Below are 24,090 nucleotides of genomic sequence, written 5' to 3' on the forward strand. Positions count from 1 at the left end.
TTCCGGCCTGGATCATTTTTCTATGATCGTCCTGCTGCCTGTCGTCGTCAGCGTCTTGACCATCCATCGGTAGCAGCTGCTGCGAAATGGTCACCGCCGTGCCGTCTCTTGTGTGTGTGCGTGCAGCAGGCCAAATCCCCTCTCGCCAAACGGCACGCGCCAAGAATTTCTACCAGGAGATATACTAGGATATCATACCGTGACGAGACTGAAATCGACGACCTTGTTATTACTGTATTTCAGGTTCAACGCTCGTGTGACGCCTGACGAGGGAGTAGCAACCTAGTTGGACGCTTGATTCGAGCAAGAAACCCTGATGACCCTGCGGTTACATCGCCCATGCTCGATCAGGAAAACGAACCGTTCGTGCCCCATAACTCTACCTGCAGTTAAGGAAACTGCAGATCACTCCGAAACAACAACAACAACACACTTCTTGCCCCCCATCTTCTTCTCCCCCGTCGTCTTTTTCCTACCACTTTGGAGACTCCTCCCGTGTTGGCGGGATCTCTACGTCAACAGGCTGCATCTCTCGGAAATGTTTACTCTCTGAAACTCTGACCGCTTCTTGAAGCAAAGCCAAGGCATACCCCCACGTACCTGCTGCTTCTTCCCTGCCGAAGCAACCCGTTCATCTTTCGAGTTTCGCCGGCGCTCCAGCAAGCTCGTGAGTCTCCTCGCTCGATCACGCGTGCCTTATTTTCTTTCCTTTTCTGTATCTGCCTGTGAATCCACGGCAAAATTCGATATGGCACTAGTATTGATTTGGTGTTCAACTCACGCGTTCTTGATCGCTCATGATATTGATGATATGGCAAAATTAGTATATGGCATGGTATTGATATGGCAAAATTACGAGCTGTTCCACCTGTTAATCTGTACATGGCTATATGTGAAACCAGTATCCTTTCTTGATAGTTTCTTCTCTTGCCATAATTCGGAAGTTTTTCGGAAAAGGACGGAGAGAGGGGGATAAAATGGAAAGAAACAGAGGAAGAAAACACAACTATGCCATTTTCAAAAATCGTCCAGATTAGTTGTGCATTAACCAACTGCCTAATCTTGCGCGATCTTCCAAATCTTGGCGAAATCGCAGTTCATACAAGAAAATTGCACAGTTTCACACTAGAATCTTACTATTTATCTTTACACAGGCAGAGGCTGAGACCCACACCAACATCTCGAGAAACAGGGCAAGAATTGTGAGCGAAATCTTCTGATCCATCCCTGTATCGGCGAGGCCGGTCGCCGAGCAGGATGGAGCAGCTCCGGCAGCTCGGCGAGGCGGTGGGCGCCATCAACGCGCTCATGGCGTTCGAGCTCGAGCTCCGGATCAACCCGCGGCAGTGCCGCCTCCTCGCGGACGCCTGCGCGCACGCGCTGGACGCGGTGACCGGCGAGGTCCGCGCCAGCCTCCGCTTCGACGAGCGCGGCACCAAGTGGCGCGCCATCGAGGCCCCTCTCCGCGAGCTCCACCGCGCGCTCCGCGACGCCGAGGCCTACGTCCGGCAGTGCCTCGACCCGCGCGGCAGCTGGTGGGCGCGCGCCGCGGCCGTGGCGCACGGCACGGACTGCGTCGAGCACCTCCTCCACAACATTCTGTGGTGCGTCTCCGTCGCGGTCGAGGCCGTCGAGACCGCCGGGGAGATCGCGGGCTCCGACGCGGACGACCTCGCTCGGACGCGGCTGGTGCTCACCAGGAAGTACGACGGGGACATGCTCGACCCCAAGCTGTTCCAGCGCGCGCACGGTAAGCGGTACCTGGTATCCCAGGAACTCGTTGCTCGGATGGACGCCGCGTGGAAGGAGGACAGGTGGCTGCTGTCGCAGCTGCTCGACGAAATGACGGGCCCCGCCGCGCCAAAGCGCCTGACGAGGAACGAGCAGCGCCTGGCCGAGGTCCTGGCCGCGCCGAGGGGGAAGCTGCACCCGGCGTCCATCCTGCTGGGAGGCGATTACAGCGTTCGCAGGCGGCTCGGCGGCCGCCTCAAGGAGGTGCAATGGATGGGGGAGAGCTTCGCGGTGAAGCACATCATCGGGGACGGCGAGGCGGTCGGCGCCGAGGTCGCGCTCCTGTCCTCGGTGGCGCACCCGAACGTCGCGCACGCCGCGCACTGCTTCCACGACGAGGACAGGAAGGAGTACTTCGTCGTCATGGACCAGCTCATGGCCAAGGACCTGGGGAGCTACGTCAAGGAGGTGAGCTGCCCGCGGCGGCGGACACCGTTCCCGCTCGTCGTCGCCGTGGACATCATGCTGCAGATCGCGCGCGGGATGGAGTACCTGCACGCCAAGGGGATCTGCCACGGCGAGCTCAACCCGTCCAATGTGCTCGTCAAGCCGCGGCAACCCGACGGCGGCTACGTGCAGGTCAAGGTCACGGAGTTCGGGCAGTCCGGCGCAAAAGCGTCTGCTAATGGCAATGCCAACGGCGATGACAACACCTGCATCTGGTACGCACCGGAGGTGCTCAAGCCGGAGGGCGCGGACGCGGAGGCCAGGTGCACCGAGAAGGCCGACGTGTACAGCTTCGCGATGATCTGCTTCGAGCTGCTGACCGGCAAGGTGCCGTTCGAGGACAACCACCTGCAGGGCGACAAAACGAGCAAGAACATCCGCGCCGGCGAGCGGCCTCTGTTCCCTTTCCAGACGCCCAAGTACCTCACCGCCCTCACGAAGCGATGCTGGCACGCCGACCCGGCGCAGCGGCCGGGGTTCTCCTCCGTCTGCCGCGTGCTCCGGTACGTGAAGCGTTTCCTGGTCATGAACCCGGAGCAGCAGCAGCAGGCCGACGCGCCCGTGGTGCCACCCGTCGACTACCTCGACTTGGAGATGCAGCTGCTGAGGAGGCTCCCGGCGTGGCAGCGCGGCGAGGGGGCTCGCGTCTCGGACGTGCCGTTCCAGATGTTCGCGTACAGGGTCGTGGAGAGGGAGAAGACCACCGCCGTGCTGCACGCCAAGGACAAGCTAGCGTCCGACTCGGGCAGCGAAGGGAACTCGCTGTACGGCGACGAGAACGGCCTCGGGGCCATGTCGCCGGACCACCCCTCGAACGGCACCGTGCGGCCGCTGCCTGATAGCAGCGACGGCAAGAAGCCGCCGGCATCGGCAAAGAAGGCGGACGGCAAGGCGTCCAACTCCAAGCAACCAGGTACGCTGCGGCATTCTCTGCTTACAGTTTCACGAGTCTCAAATCTTCCATCTCAACTGTAGAATTTCGTATCGCAAGCAGTGTACTGAGGAAGAACAATTGGGCACCACCTGTATTTCAGGGTCTGTTCAGAAGGTGAAGCCAGCGAACACCGCGAAGACTCCGCAGGCACCAAGACGGACGCTCGGCGTGAAGACCGACGGCCTCTCCTAGTCAGGGCGACGTCGGAGTTCCTCAGATGGCATTAGGAAGTTTGAAGCTCTGATAGTGCGACCTCGTCGTGGTCCGGGGCAGTTCGAATGCCGTCGAGTGATTTTGATGAACGAGTTTTCGTTTCTGTTTTGCTCCGTGAAGAAGGGTGGTTTCTTTGAGTTATCGCATACATATTTGTTTGATTGGTAGTGAGAGCTGCTTCAGAGTGGTCAGTATTATTTTCAGTCAGAATCTTGTCGCTACTCGTGAAATCTGAAATTAGAAGTAATGTTATAGAAAAAATATATTCTTTTTTTGCTTTATCAAGACGTTTTACTTTTCAGGATATAAACCTGTTTTTAGAGCATCTCCACTAGATGATGCAAAATAAGGCATCCAACACAGGTGCTCTATAATTTTTACATCACCGAAAAATAAGTTTTACATCACAGTTTCAGGTTTTGGTTTGAAATAGGGTACCGCTGCAACACTAGATGGTGTAAAATAGGGCACCACTGCAGCCCAACACTACATGATTTTAGCTATAAAAGAGCACAAACATATGAAGAACACCCGAAATTCAACCGTAATAGATCATCACAACATGTAAACATCAAATCCAACATAGCATAGTTCAAACCGAGCGATAATTCAACACAAAATAAACATCTCAATGCATCTCAAAGCATAGATGAACACAAATATAGACCATGAGTCCATGACAAACATAGATCACATCATCAAACATTGCCATCATCACCATCTTCCTTCTCTTTGGCCGCCGGCATCGCCTACTCAGTGTGGACATGCGCATCAACGGGAGTGACGGGAATGTCGTACGAAGTGGAAGTACCCTCCATTGCCACCTGCAATGTCGCCGACCATGGTTGTTTGCAGAGGAGCGTCCATGCCTATTTGCATAGCACTTGCCATGGCTCTCATGTAGCCGCCTCTCATGCCGGCCATGCCACCCATGACTCCCATGTAGCCACCTCACATGTACCTGTTAGCCATGGAACCACATCCCATGCTATCACCTCCCGTGTACCCACCTCCCATGCCGTCGGCCATGAAGCCACCTCCCATGTACCCACCTCCCATATCGCCAACCATGTAGCCACTACCCATGCCTCCCATTGCTTGTTGCTTTGACCTCAACACTTGCTCGCGACAAAGCTCAATGTAGGCATTTTGCTTCTCATCCATGTGAGTGGTATCCTTGAACATGAGATTTTGCTCATTCTCTGTGGCACGTTGTTCATTCCCCATAGCCGCCCTCCTCTCCTCGACCGCCTCCCTTCTCTCCGCGGCTGCCACTTTGCATTCATCATCCACTTTGAGCTCTTATGTTTCCTTTAACGTCATTTCCATCCTCTCCTCGCTCATCTCTTTGCTTGCATTCATCAAAGCATTGAATGAAAACTTGATTTCATCATCCCGGTCCTCTTGCCCTTCTCATTTGCTTGCTTTCTTCCGTCGGGCCTCTTGGTTCTAGCAACGGAATGGGGAGTGGTACTCCTTTCCCCATGATCCCTTGAATTCCCATCGCCATCAATAATTGTAGTATCTCCAATCGAGTTCTTCCTCCTAGGCCCGAGCTCATGCATGTCAAGGTTCTTCCATTTCTCATCGAACTCTAGCTCGGTCCAACAATGATGCAAGGTAAATGGTTCCCTTATTGGCCTTTCTTCGGTTCCTTCTTGATGACACCTCTAAAGAAGTTTTGCACAATGTTCTTCCACTGAAGATACTAGAGAAGTAAAATATTCTAGTACACACAAGAGAAGCAAAATAGTGTAGTCACAGACAAAGAGAAGCAAACATTTTACCCGATCTTTGTTGTTGGTGCCACTCGGGTTCTAAAGTCTCCAAATGTGACAAACAGCTCCCCACTTTTTGCAATCCATAGAAATGGTTCTCCATCGATGATGAACAGAAGCCTCCGCTCGCTTGTTCCCACTCTTGTTGCGAGCAGTGAAGAACTCCCACATCCTTCTACAATAGGAATCCTTGGGATGCTCGGTGATGCTCGGTCGAGCCCATGTCGGTCTTCTTCCAATCATTGCAAACCAAGATGTTCTTCGACGACGTAGTTTTTTGATCTTCTGACCGACAAAAAATCTTCTTCTTCTCCATCAAGCATCTTCTCTTCATTCTCTACCTCATACTCCTGTGTTGGAGCTTAAAATTGTGATGACACATTCACAGTGTGTAAAATGCATCATCATCAACACTACAAAGGGACATTCATCGTGTTCAAAACAATCAATCAAACATTGGATATCTCTAGAATGGATAAGAAAATAAAATAGGAATAAGAGAGGGTTGGCGACGAGTTTTCTACCTTTGGGAATTTCATAATACATGTCACGATCGGCCGGGGGTGGCGGCGAGTGCGGATGCTCCACAGTGGGATGCGGCGACAACTGAGGGGTGGTGAAGATTCACCTCCTCAGCAACCTTGCCGTGCTTCAGCTTCGCACCACGGCCAGTGGCGGCCTTGACCTTCTTGCCCTTGTCATCTTCTTTACTTTCAGCGGTGGCTTCACCATCGCGGCCGCCCCCGGTTTGCAGTCCCCACTGTGCCAGCTTCCCGCGGTGCGGCGACGAACAGGTGGCGGATCAGCGGGTAGCTCGGGTTTACTATGTGTGCGGCAGTAGCGGCAGGGGTTGCCAGACTGTTGGAATCTGCGGTGGGAGGGGTGGAGATGGTAGCGCGGGCTCTGTCAGCCGCGTCCATGGCGTGTTAGCCGCCAAGTATGGGCAAATCGCGGCGGGTGGCATGCATGGACAGGAAAGATGGTTCATGTTGGCGGTTGGCCTTTCGTGCGCTGTCGTATTTTGTTTTACATCACCACGCTACCCATAAAAAATTTATATCACCAAAATATTTTAGCGCACCGGTTCGTATCAGGTGATGTAAAAGTTAAGTTTTGCATCATATGCCATATTTTACATCATCTATTGGAGATTCATAGATTGCTCGCTAAGTTGCTATTTTTCCAGGCGTATGCCATCGTTTTGCCCTCATAGCATGGCCATTGGCAAGAGGCATCAAAAACCGGTGAGCAGAACTCACAATTCGAAGCTTTTTTGGTTTCAGAACCTGCAGATGTTCCCTAAAGAAACTGCAAATGTCCCGAAATTCTTCCGTATTCTGCATATTTGATTGGACGGAAGATGGCTCAAAAGCTGTGGAACTCACGCAAAAGGCTCCGGTAACGAAAGAGGCCCAATTCAATAACAAGCCAACGTATATTGACTATTGAGGCCCAGTAAGTCCATGATCTGCTCAATGTTAAAATTTGCGCCAAATATTAATTCAGTAGATCGAAATGATGCTGCGCCAAATCTATACCTACTAATAAAGGAAGTAAGGTTTCTCCTCTAATTTTTCGTCCGTTTTTTAGTTACCCCTGTTTGTGATCAAAATTACAGCACTTGCCACCGCCAAGTATAAAAAAACGGTTCGTCGTGCACTTCCCAGCGCGTGCCTACCTGCACGAACCGAGCCACCTAAGCATTGCTGGGCCGCGTAGAGCCGAAATTTCGCTCATGGGCTGCGAATTTTCTGAAGCTACGAACAACTGCTCTAAGCTAATGCAAGCATTGCCAAACATAAGAGTTTTTAGCATAATCCCACCTCGATCCCTTAGAACGATTCCCACCTCTTTATATCCGTAGAGTCTAGGATTGTCAACAAGCCGCCTTGGAAAATAAAAACAAGCAGGGGCATTATTCTTGGAGCTAAGATCCAATGATCGGAAGGAGGATAAAGGAGTAATTGCACGTTGGCTATCTGATGGATCACGAATTTGAGGGGAAAAAAAAGAGAGGAAACGAATAAATCCAGACGGGCGTTGACTTTGGAGGAGGTGCCACTGCTGGCCGGACCAAGCTCGATCGGCCATACTGGCGCTAGCGGACGGAGGAAGAGGATTATTTGAGGCGCCTCGACGCCGTCGCCATGAACCAGAGGAAGAAGAACGTAAGGTGAGAAGGAGGCGCTCTCAGTACCTGCGTGGGTGTGCTAACGAATATTGACGGGGCGACACGGAGAAGCGGTGAGGGGGAGAGAGCCGAACTCCATCCATGAGCAGAGCGGCCAGCTCCAATGGGGAATTCCCCCCGATCTGGGAAACGCATAAAGATCCTTGCATTCACATGCATTTTGCAAAGAAATAATCGTTCCATGCTTTTGCCAGCAGCGACAAAATCAGAAAAAGGGAAGCCTTTGCTCAATAGACGTCTAAGAAAGTCTTAGAGCATCCCCACTCGTTGGCGCTCCCCACGCCCAAATCCGGCGAAATTTTCGTTCGGATTGGAGGAAGATTTGGCGTGGGGAGTAGTAGTTTCCCAGCCGCGTGCCGTGCGAAGTCGACGATGCGAATTTAAAAAACGGAAACTTGACAAACTACGGCTAAAAACGGGTGAATATAGACTAAATTTAATGATATTTATTACATTACGGGAGGAGTTCATACCTAGAGGCCGAATCCGACTATATTTCGAATTCGGCTAGGGGAATGCAAACGCTAATTTTAAAACACGGCGCTCTACATGCCGAAATGGCGGTAGAACACCGTGTAGTCGCCGCCGTCGTCGTCGGAGCCGTCGTCGTTGGCCTTCGGCCGCGCGGCCCGGGCCGCCGCCGCCCGGCCGGCGTCTCCCCACCCCGGGGACGGCTTGTACCCGGTCGTCGTCGGAGGACTCGAGGTCGACGACGGGGACAGCCGACGCCGGATGGAGGTGTCGCGAGACGGCGGTACCGCGCGAGATCGTCGTTGGCGGTTGGAGCGGCGCGGCGGCGAGTTGGCGTGCGGCGGCCGGGTCCAGCAGCCGCCGCTCGCCGCTCCGACTCCTCGCGCTCCCGGGCCGCGCCTCGCCCGGTCCACGTGCGGCGTCGTCCGCGCGCTTCTCCTCCTCCATGTCGTGCAGCCGACCCGGCGATCGCCTCCGCCATCGCGGCGTCCTCCGCGCGCTTCGCCTCCTCCTCGGCGAGCCGGCTTGCGGCGGCCTCTTTCTTCGTCTTCTTCCGGCCGCTCGCGGCGCGGAAGGCTGTTCTCGGATGACGAGGGCGCCGCCGCCGCGCCCTTCGGTCGCCGGCGGAGACGCCGGCTCCTTCTTGACGCGCACCGGCGTCGAAGGCGACGTCGCCTCCTCCTCTCTTCACCGGCGCCAAGGATGACCTTGACGCCGATCCGGAAGACGACGAGCCGGCAGCCATGCGCCGTGGCTGCCGGACGCTTCCCGACGGCGGCTCGCCGGTGCCCTCGATGCCGATAGAGGGGCATCGTGAGCACCGGGAAGTTGCCGCCCTCGATGTGCGCGAGGACGTTCGCCAACGTCCTTTCCGGCGCGCTCCACCACCGTCGGCGGCCCGCGGCGTTGTTGCGCGCAGCGGAGGCGGCGGGCCGTCGTAGGCCGCCGCCTCCCGCTCCCACCGCCGGAGGAAGTAGGAGTTCCACCGCGTGTAGTTGTCGGGGTGGTGGCGCGGGTCGGCGCGCTCCTCGTCGGTCATCGTCATCCTCGCCTCCTCGATGGCGACGTCGAGGGCATGGCCCCGCGGCGGCGGCGGGATTGGAACGCCGCCGGCACTTAGCCGCCGCCCGCCTCCGGGAGGCCTCGTGTCCGGCGGGCAGGGGTACCCCGCCCGGTGGAGGAGGTGCCCCTCCCACGCGTGGAGCCGACCGGCGCGGGGAAGCCGTTGTTGGCCGCGCCGTCGTCGTCGTAGAACGCCATCTTGGGAGTAGAGGAGAGTGGAGCACGGGGTACGCCTCGCGGTGATCGGACCGGCGTATATAGGCGTGGCCGGCGCGGGGATTAAATGCCGCGTGGAATGCGACGCGTCCGCGGCGAGCCGACCGGCGGCAGCCTTTAGTGCGCGCGGAAGACGATGCGTGCGCGGAAGACGACGACATTAACTCGCCGCGTGGCCGGCGAATGCGGACCGGCGGCAGGCTTTTACGACGCGCGGAAGACGATGCGATGAGGACGACGATCGGTTTCTCTCGCCGACAAGTTGGGGCCACCGGATGCGCGGGAAGTTGCCTCGCCGTTTCGCGCGCTTGCGTTTCGCTCGGAGTCCCCGAGCGCTCCCCGGGGCCGGGGATGGCGTGGGATCGCCGGATGGATTTAGGCCCAAATCCGGACGAAAACGAGGAACCGGGGGCGCGACTGGGCCGAATTACGCCGTCCGGATGGAAAAAACGCTCGCCGGGGGCCTGTTCGGGGGGACGAGTGGAGATGCTCTTAGACGGAGGAAAGCCATGGGGTCATACAAAATCATATAATCTATTTTTTCAACATGTCTATCAAACAAGTAAGGAATTTCAAATCGTCGCCGAGCTTTCTTTAAATCGATTTGCCGAGGAAAGAAAACCACCTAGCTATTCCGTCAAAAAATAAAAACAACTAGCGCTACATCAGGGTCACCGGCGAGACAAAAAATCAACACTCAAATCGGGGTTGGTTATTCCATCAAGATTATTGGACCAGTGTCGCCATGAAACACTCGCCTGCGAGATTGTGACTTGATACTGATTTCCGAGAAAAAATGTGATCAGATGTGGCGACAACTTTCAATAATTTTTTTTATTGTTTCTAAGAAATATAAAGAGTGTATATTTTCCGCGAGAACTACTCATGAACCATTGATCCCTTGCAATGCACAAGTATTGTGCTACTGATGAAAAACCAGTAAAATGCGTATTTCCGCATCCAAAAATTTCCCCAAAATCCTAACATGCGTATGCCAGTTATTAACTTTTAGAAGTTTTGTATGACCATCAAAATTCCGGTAGTGAAATCAAAAAATCATATTGTGTAATAACATAATAGTTATGCTGTTCCGTGGAAAAAAAGTTGAAATATTGTTTTTGGGTTGCAGTTAAATTCGATGTGAATTTGGACTTTTGGGGGAAGTTTTGGATAATGCTGATATTTTTTGATGGAGATTTTATTGTTTCACTCCCGGTGCAATGCACGGGTATTTTTCCTAGTACTATCAAAAAGACACACTAAACAAAATTTATAATTTCAAATTGGCAGGGGCCGCGCGGACGCGTACCCCCTCTATCACAAATTATGATGTCCATTCTCCCCTTGAGGAGATGGTAAGCCAACGCATCCTACAAAGTGCAATGTGGACCATTGGCCTAGGCCACGAACCTTATTGATCGTCCGTTGACCCCATCCAGGTAAGTATGTTGCAACGCTGGCGGGGGCGCTCTATATGTAGGCTCTTCCTCCGCCGTAACCAGCTTACGGGAGCGAGGTGGGACTAAACAGCACGATGCCTTGTGCAGCGTTGGGGTGCTTCCCGATTTTGGAGCGTCGGTAGTTTCTGGGCCGATTGTGCTTCGAGGCCCATCATAGGAGCCCACGGAATCCAGCCCCTCAGAACGCGCCATCGTTTTTAGGGTCCGTGAGAAGAGCAATTGATGTGCGAGCGATTTCATGTCACAACTCACAAGCAACCACCGAAATCCTCCAACACAGAAAAAGACGGAATTTTAGGATGGGTATCTATGCAGGAAGTTCAGAAAATATTGCCACTATGCAGATGGAACTCATGCAAGTTTTTTCATCAAGTGCGTCTCAGTTCATTCATCCAATCCAACCATGATTTTACAAGCCAGATACTAATCGTAGTAAGAATGGCTCATTGGCATGACTTGTGCACATACAAACAGAAGGTCACGGCCGTTGCTCCTACATGATCAACAAACTGTACAGGTACTACAACAAGAGGACACAATTTACACACCAAACGGCGGCAGACAAACAAAAACAGTTGGAGAACTTGTAAGAATAGAACAGAGGATCGATCGATGCTAATACCGTCTCAGACAGCCGGTTCAGATCCAACGGCACTACTCCTAGCCGGAGCTACGCAGACACAGGTGATGCACGCGCGCCGCCGCGCCGGCCTGACCGCCCACGAGGCCACGCCCCTGAAGATAGCCCTCAGCGTCACCTTCCTGCGGGGCCTGGGCGCCACCACCACCTTGTTCGTTCCCTCCACCGGCGGCGATCCGGATCCCTCCCGCAGGGACTCGTCGGGGGACGGCGGGCCGGCGAGGTGCCGGTCCAGCATCCGGTTCACGGAGGCCAGCTCGTACGAGTCGTACAGCGAGCTCCCCGTGTCGTACACCGCGTTGCCATCCCTCGCCCTCTCTATTCGCTGGTGCCTCCGACTCCGAGGCATGCTATGAGCTGGAGGTGGAAGACGCAGCAGAGGAAGAGGACTAGAGGAGACAGATCAGAAATGGTTGCGGTAGAGCACTCGAGAAGAGAAAATGGCTGGGCTTGAAGCATCTAATTTGTCATCTTGCTTTCTTTATGGTTATTATCCGCAGCTTAATATTACGCATAAAGTTGCGTGCAGGCTATGGAAGTATGATATGTGTGCAAAGCTGCCGGAGTAATGCTAAACTAACACGGCGAACTGTTCTCTCGGATTATCTTCTTTTTGTAGGATTGTTCAGTGCTTCTGGCTTTTGGAAATGTCAACTAGAAAGGAGCACCGTCAGAACCAGCTGTTCGTTAAACGTAAAGGACAGTTTGACTCTTCACCTGCTCAATCTGATAGGATCAACGGGAAAAGACTTCGTCACCATGATCAAGGTTCAAGAGAGAGATGCCCATCGCGTCTGATCAAGCCGACAACGTGCCAGGCAGCAGAGACAAACAGCTACACTACAGAAGTATCGCAAAAGTACATAATAGATTAGTCCAGAAGATAACATGTTATCGTCAAAAACAGATAAATGGAAAACGAGATGCAACTAGACAGCAGCAGATCAGACAAGAATCATATAATGGTAAGTAGTGTGGTACTATGCCATGAGATAGAGCTGTGCAAGTCTCCAATGTGGTTGATTGTGCCTTCTCTCTCCCCGCTACCATATCTATCAACGGCTCCGACATGCCATACAAGCTCACGACAGCCTCCCGAGGGAACCTCAACTAAATATATAGGGCAATGGATAAAGTTAACCGGAGACGGATTGTTAGATTCCGAAACACGCTCAACACTTGTGAATTAAAGGAGCTACATCTTTAAAACCGCAAGTTCACGTGGAGCACCGAAAGTGGACCCAAGTATGAGCAAACTTGACACCTTCATTTGGAATGAAGAGTGGGATATTGCCTTGTCCAAGCACATCATCCAGGCCTCTTTATCCAACCATTTTCCGCTCCTTCTTGCAAATGATAGTGGACCAAAAATACAAAAGTCATTCCGATTCGAGAACTTTTGGCTAAAAATGTCGGGCTTCATGGATGTGGTCAACAAAGCATGCAATGCAGATCGAGTCCGCGCATATTGAGCCTTGCCAACTTATTTTCCACAGGCTAAAGAGAATCGGGCAACGGTTACGACAATGGAGCGAATCCTTATTCTATAAGGCCAAGATGGAGTTTTACATGGCATTGTAGATCATCCTTCACGTCGAAATTGCATGAGAATCTAGATCGCTTAGCACGGAGGAGAGAGAACTTCGATCAAGACTTAAAATAAGAGTCATTGGGCTAGTGGTGCTTGATGAATCTTGAAAGAGACAAAGCTCAGGAGTGACAGACTTTAAGGAGGGTGATACCAACACTAGATTTTTTTCACTTACGCATCAATGCAAGGAGAAGGAAAAAAATCTCATTCACCGCCTCATTCATAATTGGGGATGGGTCACGGACCACGACCATAAGAAAGGAATCATTCAAGATCATTTAAAAAAACATAATCAAGAGAGGATTTCCTCGCACTTCTGACCTCAATTGGGGGACCATCCCATTATCGCAATGTGACCTCAATGATATTGATGACCCTTTGCTGGAGGAAAAAAAGATCCGCGATCAATGCGACAGCTACGGACAAAACACCGCGCACAGAAAGCGATATTATGGTCATGATCAACCAATGCTCTTCCCTTCATACCAACAACCTCCATTAGTTAAAGTTATCAAACATTGCACTTATCCCAAAGAAGGATGGGGCTGAAGACGTCTCTGGCCAATTAGCCTCATTCATGCCATTACCAAGCTCATCTCCAAGATGATGGCCACCCGCTTCACTCCTCACATGTCAAAGCTTGTCTCTAACGCACAAAGTGTTTTTATCAAGAAGATAATTGTTCATGGCAACTTTCTCTATGTTAGAAATTTGGTCCGAAAGCTCAACATATAAAAAACATTCAACTCTTCTATTCAAGCTTGATATCAAGAAAGCTCTCGACTTCGTTCGTTAGGACTACTCGATGGATCTTCTACAACACTTGGGCTTTCCCCCGCATTTTAGAGATTGGGTGTTCCTCAATGGTATTGCAGGTGTTCCTCAATGATGGATCTTCTCTAACACTTGGGCTTTCCCCCGCATCAAGAAAGCTTCATCCACTTCATCATCTAGGGTGCTCCTCAATGGTATTGCAGGTGATCACATTAAGCATGGGAGGGGCCTTAGGCAAGGTGACCCTCTCTTGTGGCTCCTTTTCATTTTGGCAATCAACCCCCTCCATCACATTCTTTGTAAGGCCACCGAACAAGGACACTTGCATAAGCTCCGCGGAAGAACTCCAACAATTCGCACCTCTCTATGCCAATGATGCCGCAATCTTTGTGACAGTATCTTATTGGCGGCCACCATGGCCAACTTTGGCAACGTCACTAGGCTTGTTACCAGTTGTGCCAGAAGCGTAGTAACCCCAATCAGAAGCGATAATATTGACCTTGATGACATACTGCAAGCTTTCCTGGTGCATCACACCTCCTTCTCGATTAAATATCTTGGCCTCCCTTTGAAGGTAGCGCGGCTTCGACGAATTCACTTTCAAGAGTTGGAGGATAGAGTGGACGACTATCTTGTTCCTTGGCTTGGTCGGCATGCCACCATGGCGGAGCCCGACTGAAAGGACGAGATGTCGCCTAGAGGGGGGTGAATAGGCGTTTTAAAAACTATTACATATTTGGCTTGTAAGAATGCGGAATTAAACTAACGTTTATTTTACAAGCACAAAACCTAAATATGCCAGACTCAACTAAGTGCAACAACAACAACTCAAGCTAAGCAAGATAGGCACAAGATATATGTGACACAAGTGATAGCAAGATATACGTACATCAAGCACGATGGCTATCACAAGGAGAGTAAACTCGGGTATAGAGATAACTGAGGCACGCAGAGATGAAGATGTATTCTCGTGTTCACCCACAAGGTGAGGTACGTCACATTGGAGAGTGCGGGCTACCACGAAGGTCTCTCGAACGCCACAAAATCTCACCTTCTTCTCCAAGCCAAAATCTCGCCTTTCTCTTATGGCTCTTTTCCTCCACTCCGGAGATGGCACGCTCCACAACCACTTCACAACCTCCATGAAGGAGAAGCACATGCCTCTTCACAAACTTCCACGAAGAGGTCACTGGAGCACCAACTTCCAAGCCAACTAGGAGGTAACCCCTCCAAGAGTGTAATATCCCAGGTTTAGAGACAATCGAGGGGTAGAATTTAGAAAGGGGTGTGCATTGCATCGTAAAATTTGGGGAAATTTCGCACTTTTAATGAAAAACTGCATCGAAGGGGGACAATTTCTCTCTCGACACCTTACAGGGTTAGGGTTTCGAGAGTGCGATAAACTTGGACCTCAATTAACTCAATTAGGGTTTTCGAGAAGAGAGGGGAACTTAGATCATCTCAATTTAAGTTGCATGGTTGAATTACAATATTATGTGTTTGAATTTCAAAATTCAAACATTAAACAAGAATATTATAATCCAAATATGGATAATTCAATCAACAATTAAATAAATAAGAAATTGGAACAATAGAAATTATAATTTAAGCTCATTAGAGAAAACCTTGAGCTTTATTGATAATCACACAGGATACATTGTCATTTACATTATCCAAATTGAATTATGAACATTACAACTCATTACAGGAATTAAATGGAAAATAGAAAAGAAAAAGGACAAGTAAAAGTAAATTGCTAAACTAGACAAGTAAGTCTTCATGATCTGCTTGAACACCACTTGATGATCTTCTTGATCATTTTTCCAAAACCTGTAAAAGCAAACAACAAAGACAAAGCAAAAAAGTTAAGCCAAGTGGTAAAACCACTTGGCAAGTTAGTCAAAGAAATGGAATTTTGGGTGGATATTACCAAACCAGCCGAGCTGATCCATTCACAGCTCAAGTCCCAAGCCACACACACACAGGCAGCTCACAATGCATGTGTGCATGCACACTAGCACACACACAGCCAGAGGAGTCACCAAAGTGACCAGGCACTGCTGTCGACCAAGAGAGCAAGGAGAAGGCCATATAAAACCTTTTCACAGCCAAACCCTAGTTGTTCGTCGACAACAGCTCCACAGGGTAAGAACACAAGAACAGGAAGAACTCATAGCCAGAAAAATCATCCAAAAATCAGTTCCACCAAAGAACTGTTTCTGTTGAGCATCAAACTATGGAATAGATCAAGCACAAGTCACTAGGAGGAGCAGGGCAAGCACAGAAATCATCCAGAAGCAAAACCTCTACACCAACACCATTTTCTAGGAGCTGGAGTGAGGTATAACATAATCATGAACAAACCAGATGGTTTTGTTCACCATTTGCACAACCATGAATACACAGACACACAAAAGAGGGGAATAACCCAATATTGATCATCACTTGGTCATAGACCAAGAGTAACTGGTGGAAATGGCAAAGACCAGGGATCAATCACAGCCTAAGACCATGGTTATGGCAACCAGTAAAGAGGTAGCATATTTCCAAATGGAAATAGGAAGAAAACTATCCCAGACTTTAACCTATGTACACTCAGGTTGCTCTAGCCCATTTAAAACCACCAGACATGCAGAGAAATATGTTTCTGCAAGTACTTGTCAACATCAAAAGGCTTTTGGCAATCAAACTTGATCAGCCAGTAAGTATTTGTCCATGCACAACAAGCCACATGAGGTGGGAGCTACCAAAACAGCAAGGAATTGCTGTTGAGGCCACCTCAACCACAAAATCATCAAGTCAAGTAGTATATCATTACCCATAAGGGTTCAAAAGGAGCTAGGGTCCCCAACAAATGGTTGGCATCCCTCTAGCTCTATTAAATTCACTTATATGATCATTACTGCAAAGCAGTTCACATCATTTATCCATTTAATGAATCAAAACAACACAGATAAATGAAACAGTCAAGTAAATCATACACCAGGCCTTGCTGATGATCCTATGGATCATTGCAAGAAATAGCAGGGGCTTGAGCAAGCACAGGTATGCACCAGCACAGGCCAGGGTGTCACACAGACACAATGAGGATCATCAGTGAGTCATAAGTCATAAGACAACAACCATCTCCAAGCAACAGATGATCATATGATCGCTAGGACTTGGCAGGGCATGCAAGAGCATGCTAGAACCTAGTCCAACACCTATCCATGCACCATATATATTAAATAGCCACAGCTCGTGAATAATTGCATCACAAATATTCAAATAAATCATATATAATTGTATCCAGAAACACATCAGCAAAGGAATGATGCATCTAGATGACAGACAAGCCTAGTAGAGCTTTACCATGAGCTAGAGCTCAATGAGCAGCACACATGTGACACTGACCCTTGCATAAGCAAGGATAACTTCAAGTAATCAAGCCAGGGGCATAGATGGAGAATACAAAGGACCATCCAGTAGCAGCAACAGCAGATGGAGCAACATGGCAAGCCATGCGCATCATAGCATGCTCATGAGCAACTGCAGGAGTGTCACAACAGTAATAACAGCATGAACACAAGCATAGAAGTAGCTGCAGACAAGTTACACAGGCATAAGCAAACTAGTAACATCTAGGAAGCACACAGAAACATGCACAGCAAGTCGGGTAGAGCAGCACAAGCTAGAGCATGGAGAGAGCAGCAGCATAAGCAGAGCAGCAACACAGGCATGCTCACGGAAGAACAGCATAGGCTAGGGCATGGAGGTAGCAACAGCAGCACACGCACGACAGTAGCAGAGAGCACATCAGCAGCGGTCAGCAAGCCAAAGCAACAGCACGGCATGGCATCTCCATGAGGAGAGGCAGCCGCATCTCAGCTAGGAGGAGGAGGAGAGAAGGAAGAAGGACGGGAGCACTAACCTGGAGCAGAGCACCACGGCGTCACCGTGGCGGCACAGCCAGCCACGGCAGCGCCAAGCCGCGGCCAAGCCAGGCGTTCGCCGAGCGCAAGCGCTCCAGCAACACCCCGGCGAGGCGCACGGTGTCACCACGGCGTCCAGGGACGCCGGCTAACGAGGAACCGCCGCGAGCACCACGCAACCCTAGGCGCAGTAGGATTTGGGGGCAAACGGAGGAGGCCACCAAACGCAAATCGACGCGGACCATCTGGTGCACCGTCGAGAGGCGGAGCGAACGCGACCGATCTCATCGCCGGAGGTGGCCGGGGTCGGTCAGGATAAAGTGGCGACGACGCGAGCGACGCGAGCATCGCGGGAGCTAGTTAGGGTTAGGGTGTGACGCCCCGGAACCGGTACCATGAGGATCCCAGCGAACCCGCCGAATTCCGCACGATATCGATTCAGAGACGCCCTCCGACACGACGTGCGCGACGAATCACACACGTGATGCCAGAGGAATTAACACGAGCGGTAACATTACAACAGGATTACAATAGAGCCCACAAGATACATATATTACAACAACGACTCCAACGAGTCAAGATACAAATATACAATACAAAGACCCGAATCATACAGAAGATTGAATACGTCCGAGTACGGACAAGATACAAGTTGGACTAAGAGTCCTGAAGATAATCAGTGGCGTCCATAACCCTGCCCAGGCCAAGCCGGAAGGGTAACCTTGCTAACGTCGTCATCTTGTACCTGTCGAAGCCGGGCCATCGGTTGCCGACAAAAGGGAGGAAGCAAAAGAGAAAGGGGAAAGGCGAGAGTAAGTACCAAGGAACAAACTCCGGCACGTACTTAGCGAGACTAGAAATGGCTATGCTCGCCGAGCGAGTATATATATATATCGTCTGGGGCTATATGGTAGGTTTAGCGGCAGCAAGACTATAACCAATAGAGACACGCTACAACATCCGTCTACTCAGAGAAGATAAGAGAGCGCATAAGGTAACAGATAAATACTACACAAACATAACCCAGCCAAATACACATATCCCCTTCAACAATTGCGAAGAGGCAATGTAAAAGGCACTCAACGGTGAACAAATTTTATTAGGTATCGGTTGTAGTAATGCTATATTACTACGCAAGTTATTATCAGATTATTAACAACAAGTATAAGGTGTAAGTTGTTCTATGATCAAGCTATACAATTCCAAGTCGTCCATAACCGCGGACACGGCTTATCGATAAGATGTACACCCTGCAGGGGTTGCCCAAATGTAACCATACGCATGCTCGACCCACTTACGACAGGTGGATGTCTCACATCAAGACCGTTCCCAGTTCAACAAGAAAGTATAGGGGGGCCACCCAACTAAGCTACCCGTGACGAAGTTCGGCCGTACTCCGAGACGGACCCAGAGGTTGCGTAGGCGTCTAGGCGGGCACTAACGGCCAAGCACTAGATAAGTCGTCTAGCAATTATGCAGTGCAGTACAGAAATAAACCACCCGAAGGCAACAGGAAGTAAACACCCGAAGGCAACAGTAATAAACATACATGCGCCAAATAAAACCAAGGTTGTGGCCCCCTTTTCAACTAACTCGAGAAAAGGTAATGGGTGAGGGGGGTCCCAGTGAATCCCCACGCATGGGTAGAGCGCTCAATCTCGGAACAGATAACAAGAACTCGGGTCCTAGGGGACATTAGCGAGTCAAAGTTCCGATGCTTTCGCAAAGGGGCTCACAGATGCCTCTGCTTACAATTTTAGTTGTTAACAAATAAGTAAAGCATGTGTATCTCCAACAAACTAATATAGCATGTGATAACCTCCCAACAACCCAACATATCCCGATAACAGATCGAGATAAACAACAGAGCCTAAACACGCCTACGACTCGCAAGGCTCAAACATCAAGCAACGGCTGTGGTTAAGGAATGGTACATATAGGATTATTATGGTACACAAGTGGATAGGACACGTGACTCGATAAAGAATCGCAACATAAGGATATCAGTGCGAGGGAGAGAGTAAAATAGGTGAAGAGAGAGGGCTCGCCTGTGTAAAGCTGCAGAAGAACTTGTCGGAGTACTCATCGTATCTCACATCATCACTTCGTGATCCTATCCGAGAAGAAGCAAATGCTGGAACACATAACGTATGCAAGTCTTACTACTACGGAAGAAGAATCGGCATGATTATGATATGATATGCATGGCATGGTAGATATGGTGCGATGCAACTTATCCATATTAATCGGAGTCGGAACCCCGGACAAACAAATTAGGTTGGAGTTGCATTTTCTACCGACAAATTTAAGTGTTGGTTAGCATGGCATAACATGGCAGGGGTGAGCTACTTCAATATTAAACGGAGCGGGAAAATCCTAGTTGGAAATCCAAAATACTGCGCATATATGTTGGGTGAACATGCACGACTATCAACGCGCGACATGATGCAAGATGCAAACAGATGAATGGATGGTGTATTCATGTTCAGCATATTTTTCTGATCAATTTTCATATATAAAACATTTCTATTTGATTTACCAATTAAAAGTTATTCACAGATTGATTTTATTATAATTTAAAATAGAAAACAGATTTATTTTATTGGGGTAAGGACCCGAAAATAAAAACAGATCAGGGGAAGGACCCCGGGTTTGTTTTACAGAGGTTCAGGGGGTTTTGCAAGATTTCACCGGGCCAGGGACTGCGGGTTAGCAAAGAAAAACATGCAGGGGCCATTCTGCAAAAGCAATAGGATCTGGATCTGGGACGCGTTTTCTCACCAACGCGGGATCTAGCCCGAGGCGCTGACAGGTGGGGCCGGGAGGTCGAGGTGGCGGATGACGTGGCGAAGCTTGTCTGTGCAGCGCGGCGCGGAGGGTGTTCGACGCAGGGGCTTGCCGCGCGCGTTCCCGAAGACGGCGGTGACCATGGTCGGACGTCGACGCTCCAGGCGATTGGAGGCGTCCCAGGCCGCGCGGCTAGCGCGTTCGACGCGCCTCGTCGGCACGGACGAAGAGAAGGCGGCGCCGGTAGTGGGGGACCACCAGAGCATGGCCGGCGGCGGAGATCTGCAGAGGAGCGGCCGGCATCAACATCGGCAGGAGAGGAGAGGAGGGAAAACAGAGGAGGAAGGGGTCCAGGGTGACGACATGCTCACCAGGAAGCCAACGGAGGGGTCGACGGAGGCAGAGGAGGTCGAATGGTGTCGCCACCGTCGACGAATTGCTCGCGGTCGGAGGCGGGGAAGACGAAATTGGCGGCGATTGGGAAGCCCCCGGGGCGATTCGAGGTACCGGGAGATGGAGGACGTCGAGGCGCACCCGATGGTGCCCTCAGCACGGTGGGGGACGCAGTGGAGCGGCGGCGCCATGGCGGGGAAGGTGCGGAGGTGCTCGGTAGCTCACAGAAAAAGGGGAGAAGGAGAAAGGGGATGGTGGCGGCGCGAGAGGGAGTAGGAGGAGGGCTAGGGTTTGCAGGGGATAAAGAGAGGGGAGGGAAGCCGGTGGTGGTGCGGAGTGGTTGGGACAGCGACGGGAGGAGGGGAGGACCACGGCCTCACGCTCCCTGCGTGCCATAAGACGACGAGGAAGGAGGAGTTTCTCCTTCGGTGAAGCGGTACGGGCCAAGAAAGAGAGGAGAAAGGTGGGCTGCGGCTGGGCTGGACTTGGGCTGCGGGAGAGGGAAGGAGAAAGGCCAAGGGGAGAGAGGAGATGGGTTGTCTCGGGTCAAGAAGGAAGAGAGGAGCCCAGGAGAGGGGAAGAGGGGTTTTCTAAATTTCTTTTCTCCTTTCTTTTGTTTTAAAATCTGTTTTGAATTTGAGGCAAAGGTGAGAGAGATATTCGAAATTAGGTTTTCAAATATTACTTTATTTGTAATCAAAACAAAACAACATTTTTATTCCGAAATCAAATGTTGCATAGCTTAATTATAAAATATAATATATGAGAGGGGGTTAGAGTTTATTAGATGGAAAAGAGAGATAAGGGATTATTAAAACCATATGAAAGAGAAAATAAAGAGTTAGGGTTTAACAAAATAATTTTATTTTGTTAAAACATGGATGTGATGCATGCATGATGCCATGATGATGCACAAAATAAAAACACAAGCAAATCTAATAGGGGGTGCTACCCTGGGCCGTTACATAGGGTTTCCGCGAGCGAGAGAGAAGGGGACGAATGAGGCCGACCGAGCCGGACCGAACGGGTCGGTTCGACCTAACCCGTTGGGCTCTACTGACAAGTGGGCCCAGGGGTAAAACTGACTTTTCACAATTTTGTTAAAACCATAAACTTTGAAAAAGAATAGAAAATGGATAAGAACTTTAAAAAATAAATAAAAATATGTAAATCACTCAGAATAAAAATCTCTATCATAATAAAATATGAATAGGAATTATTGAGACAATTCAAAATGAGTCATATTTAAATACAAGGAATTAATCATTAAAATCAAATCTTATATTTTTAATGATGAAAATAAGTCCATAAATACTTTTGGACTTTAAAAACACCTTGACAACATTTCAAGGTAGTATTTTACCCTAAACAGAGTATCCCTAAATCATTCTTAGTAAACACCTCTTACATGAAATAATAAAGCGTCGGGAAGGGGGGAACAAACCCTAAAAGCTGAATCATGCATAATTGCTTCTTTAACCATTTCCCTTATCGGACAATTATGATATGTTTCAGCAACATAGGACAAGGGTCAGTCCACAGCATCGAACTGCAACACTTTGCAGTCTTCAGGCAAGTTCATCGCTTGCTCATGTCAATTGAGTATTTCTATCAAATTACTTGCAAAATACTATGTTATCACTCTTGCATAAAAAGCAAAACCACTATTTTCATAACTATGAATATGACTGTGTGGTTGGCAATGGAACCATGGAATGTGTTGACATGGTGGAGGTTCCATTGCAATGGGTTTATATCCATCTAGGATTAAACAACAAATGCCGTCTACTGATTCTTGTGCCGTAATACCCATGTTAACCATAAGATCTGGAGTGGGACGGAATAGTCAATTGTATTTCCACCTCTCGTTCATCAACGGATGCGCTTACCGTAGACACTTGATCCCGAGGGACAAGCGGTAAGGTGGGGAACCCGTTAAAGTCCCCACGGTAATGCGGTCTATGATGGGTTGCAACTACCAGCGAAGGAATTTATGGTAGAGCCCTGAATTGTTGTCGTGGTTGGGGGCCATCCTTAATTGGTATAAGTACACCGGCGAGGACCCAGGGTCGGGGATTGCAACAAAGAGTGGGTGTTCGAGGTAGCGGAGGAATATGATTGGCTAAGACCTTATACCGGGCCTCACACCAAAGGAAGTGTGGACGGGAAAGCTGCCCGGTTGGCACCATGGTTAAGATCTCTTATGGGTAAAGCAACACACCTCTACAGAGTGTAATGAATCGTGACCTGTCACTCCCTGTTCCGGGTTTGGAACTGCGAACGCTGCCGGAAAGGAACTCCATGAAGTTCTAGTAAACCGGTGAAGGCTGACGGACATAGTTCTTATTAATAAAAGCAACCTTTTGAAGAAATGGTTATTAAAACATGCATTGGTATTATACTTTCTGGTCTAGTATCGTAGCTTGTGCATTAAACACCTCTTTCCTAATATGAACTTGTTGAGTACGCTCGTACTCATACCACTCTTAAATCCCTTGCTTAGATTGCCTGAATTGTCTTGAGGAGGACATCGACAACCAAGAAGGAGCAGAAGAAATCTGCTATGAAGAGCCAGACCTCTCCGGAGGTATATAAGGTGTAGACTATCTCATAGTCTACGGAGCCGGGAACGGTTCCGGAGGAGAACAAGCCTAGAAACGTGAAATAGTAGTAGTAACCGAGCAGTGTGAACACTTAGTACTTAGCTGCTCGAGGATAATAAATGTATAACCTGCTGAGACTTCTATATTGTAAGTTAAGCCGGGTTCACCTCGAACCCCAGAGTATTCCTCTTTGGACCCAGGAGGAGCTCCCAGATGATGTATATATTTGGTTTGTAATAATGACTGAATGAGTTATGGACCAGCTATGTTCTGTTGTACTACTCTGAGGGATGTAACATTTGTGGATTGGTACTTCGTGAATGTTATATCAACGACTGGCATACTACAACATGCAGTGGTATGCAAGGTCACCACAGTTGGTATCAGAGCAAAATCTTTGACCTTAGGTTGGAACCTAGTAAATGGGACAGAACGTTAGGAGTCAAATAGGATTAGTAAAGAGTTCTCTAAAAATATGGTGTATATTCACTTGAGAATAAAATAATCATATCTTTTAGTGCGATAATTCTTTATTATCACTATAATGATGCATCATTACTAATATTATATTCTTTCTTATCCACAGCCTAAAATGGCCAGTTCACGTTCCGGACGTAACGTGAAAGTGAAGGAATCAACTCTGAACGATTATGACGGAGGACTCGCTGATATTCTTCGTGCGATGTTACTCGAATTTGGGTGCGATCCCCAAATCCGAGTAATGAAATACATGTACTATGATGGTACAGTATTGGCGAAGTGTAGGGTAGGACTACAACTACCAGAATCCCTATGAATGAGTGCAGTGATGCCAGTAGGAGAGGCTAG

The 24,090-nt window shown here is 49.6% G+C and overlaps 1 protein-coding gene and 1 non-coding gene across 2 annotated transcripts; one reads left to right on the forward strand and one right to left on the reverse strand.

Moving 5' to 3' along the window:
• Positions 1–1,160: 1,160 nt before the first annotated feature.
• Positions 1,161–3,364, forward strand: LOC124659859 (cyclin-dependent kinase 18-like). Its single transcript, XM_047197681.1, has 2 exons — positions 1,161–3,151; positions 3,273–3,364. The coding sequence occupies exons 1-2, from the start codon at positions 1,258–1,260 to the stop codon at positions 3,362–3,364; spliced, it is 1,986 nt and encodes a 661-aa protein (XP_047053637.1). The 5' UTR covers positions 1,161–1,257.
• A 7,025-nt stretch (positions 3,365–10,389) lies between these two features.
• Positions 10,390–10,550, reverse strand: LOC124668926. The gene has a single exon (XR_006991990.1). It is a non-coding gene; the product is annotated as a U1 spliceosomal RNA (small nuclear RNA).
• Positions 10,551–24,090: the final 13,540 nt, after the last annotated feature.

The sequence above is a fragment of the Lolium rigidum genome, chromosome 6 (genome assembly GCF_022539505.1).
Source record: "Lolium rigidum isolate FL_2022 chromosome 6, APGP_CSIRO_Lrig_0.1, whole genome shotgun sequence".
In the NCBI taxonomy this organism is placed as follows: Eukaryota; Viridiplantae; Streptophyta; class Magnoliopsida; order Poales; family Poaceae; genus Lolium; species Lolium rigidum.

Bases quoted from the DNA above. Each gene is read 5' to 3' on its own strand.
- LOC124659859 (XM_047197681.1), top strand. From the start codon at position 1,258: ATGGAGCAGCTCCGGCAGCTCGGCGAGGCGGTGGGCGCCATCAACGCG. The intron at 3,152-3,272 runs GTACGCTGCGGC...CCTGTATTTCAG, and splicing joins GTCCAACTCCAAGCAACCAG to GGTCTGTTCAGAAGGTGAAG.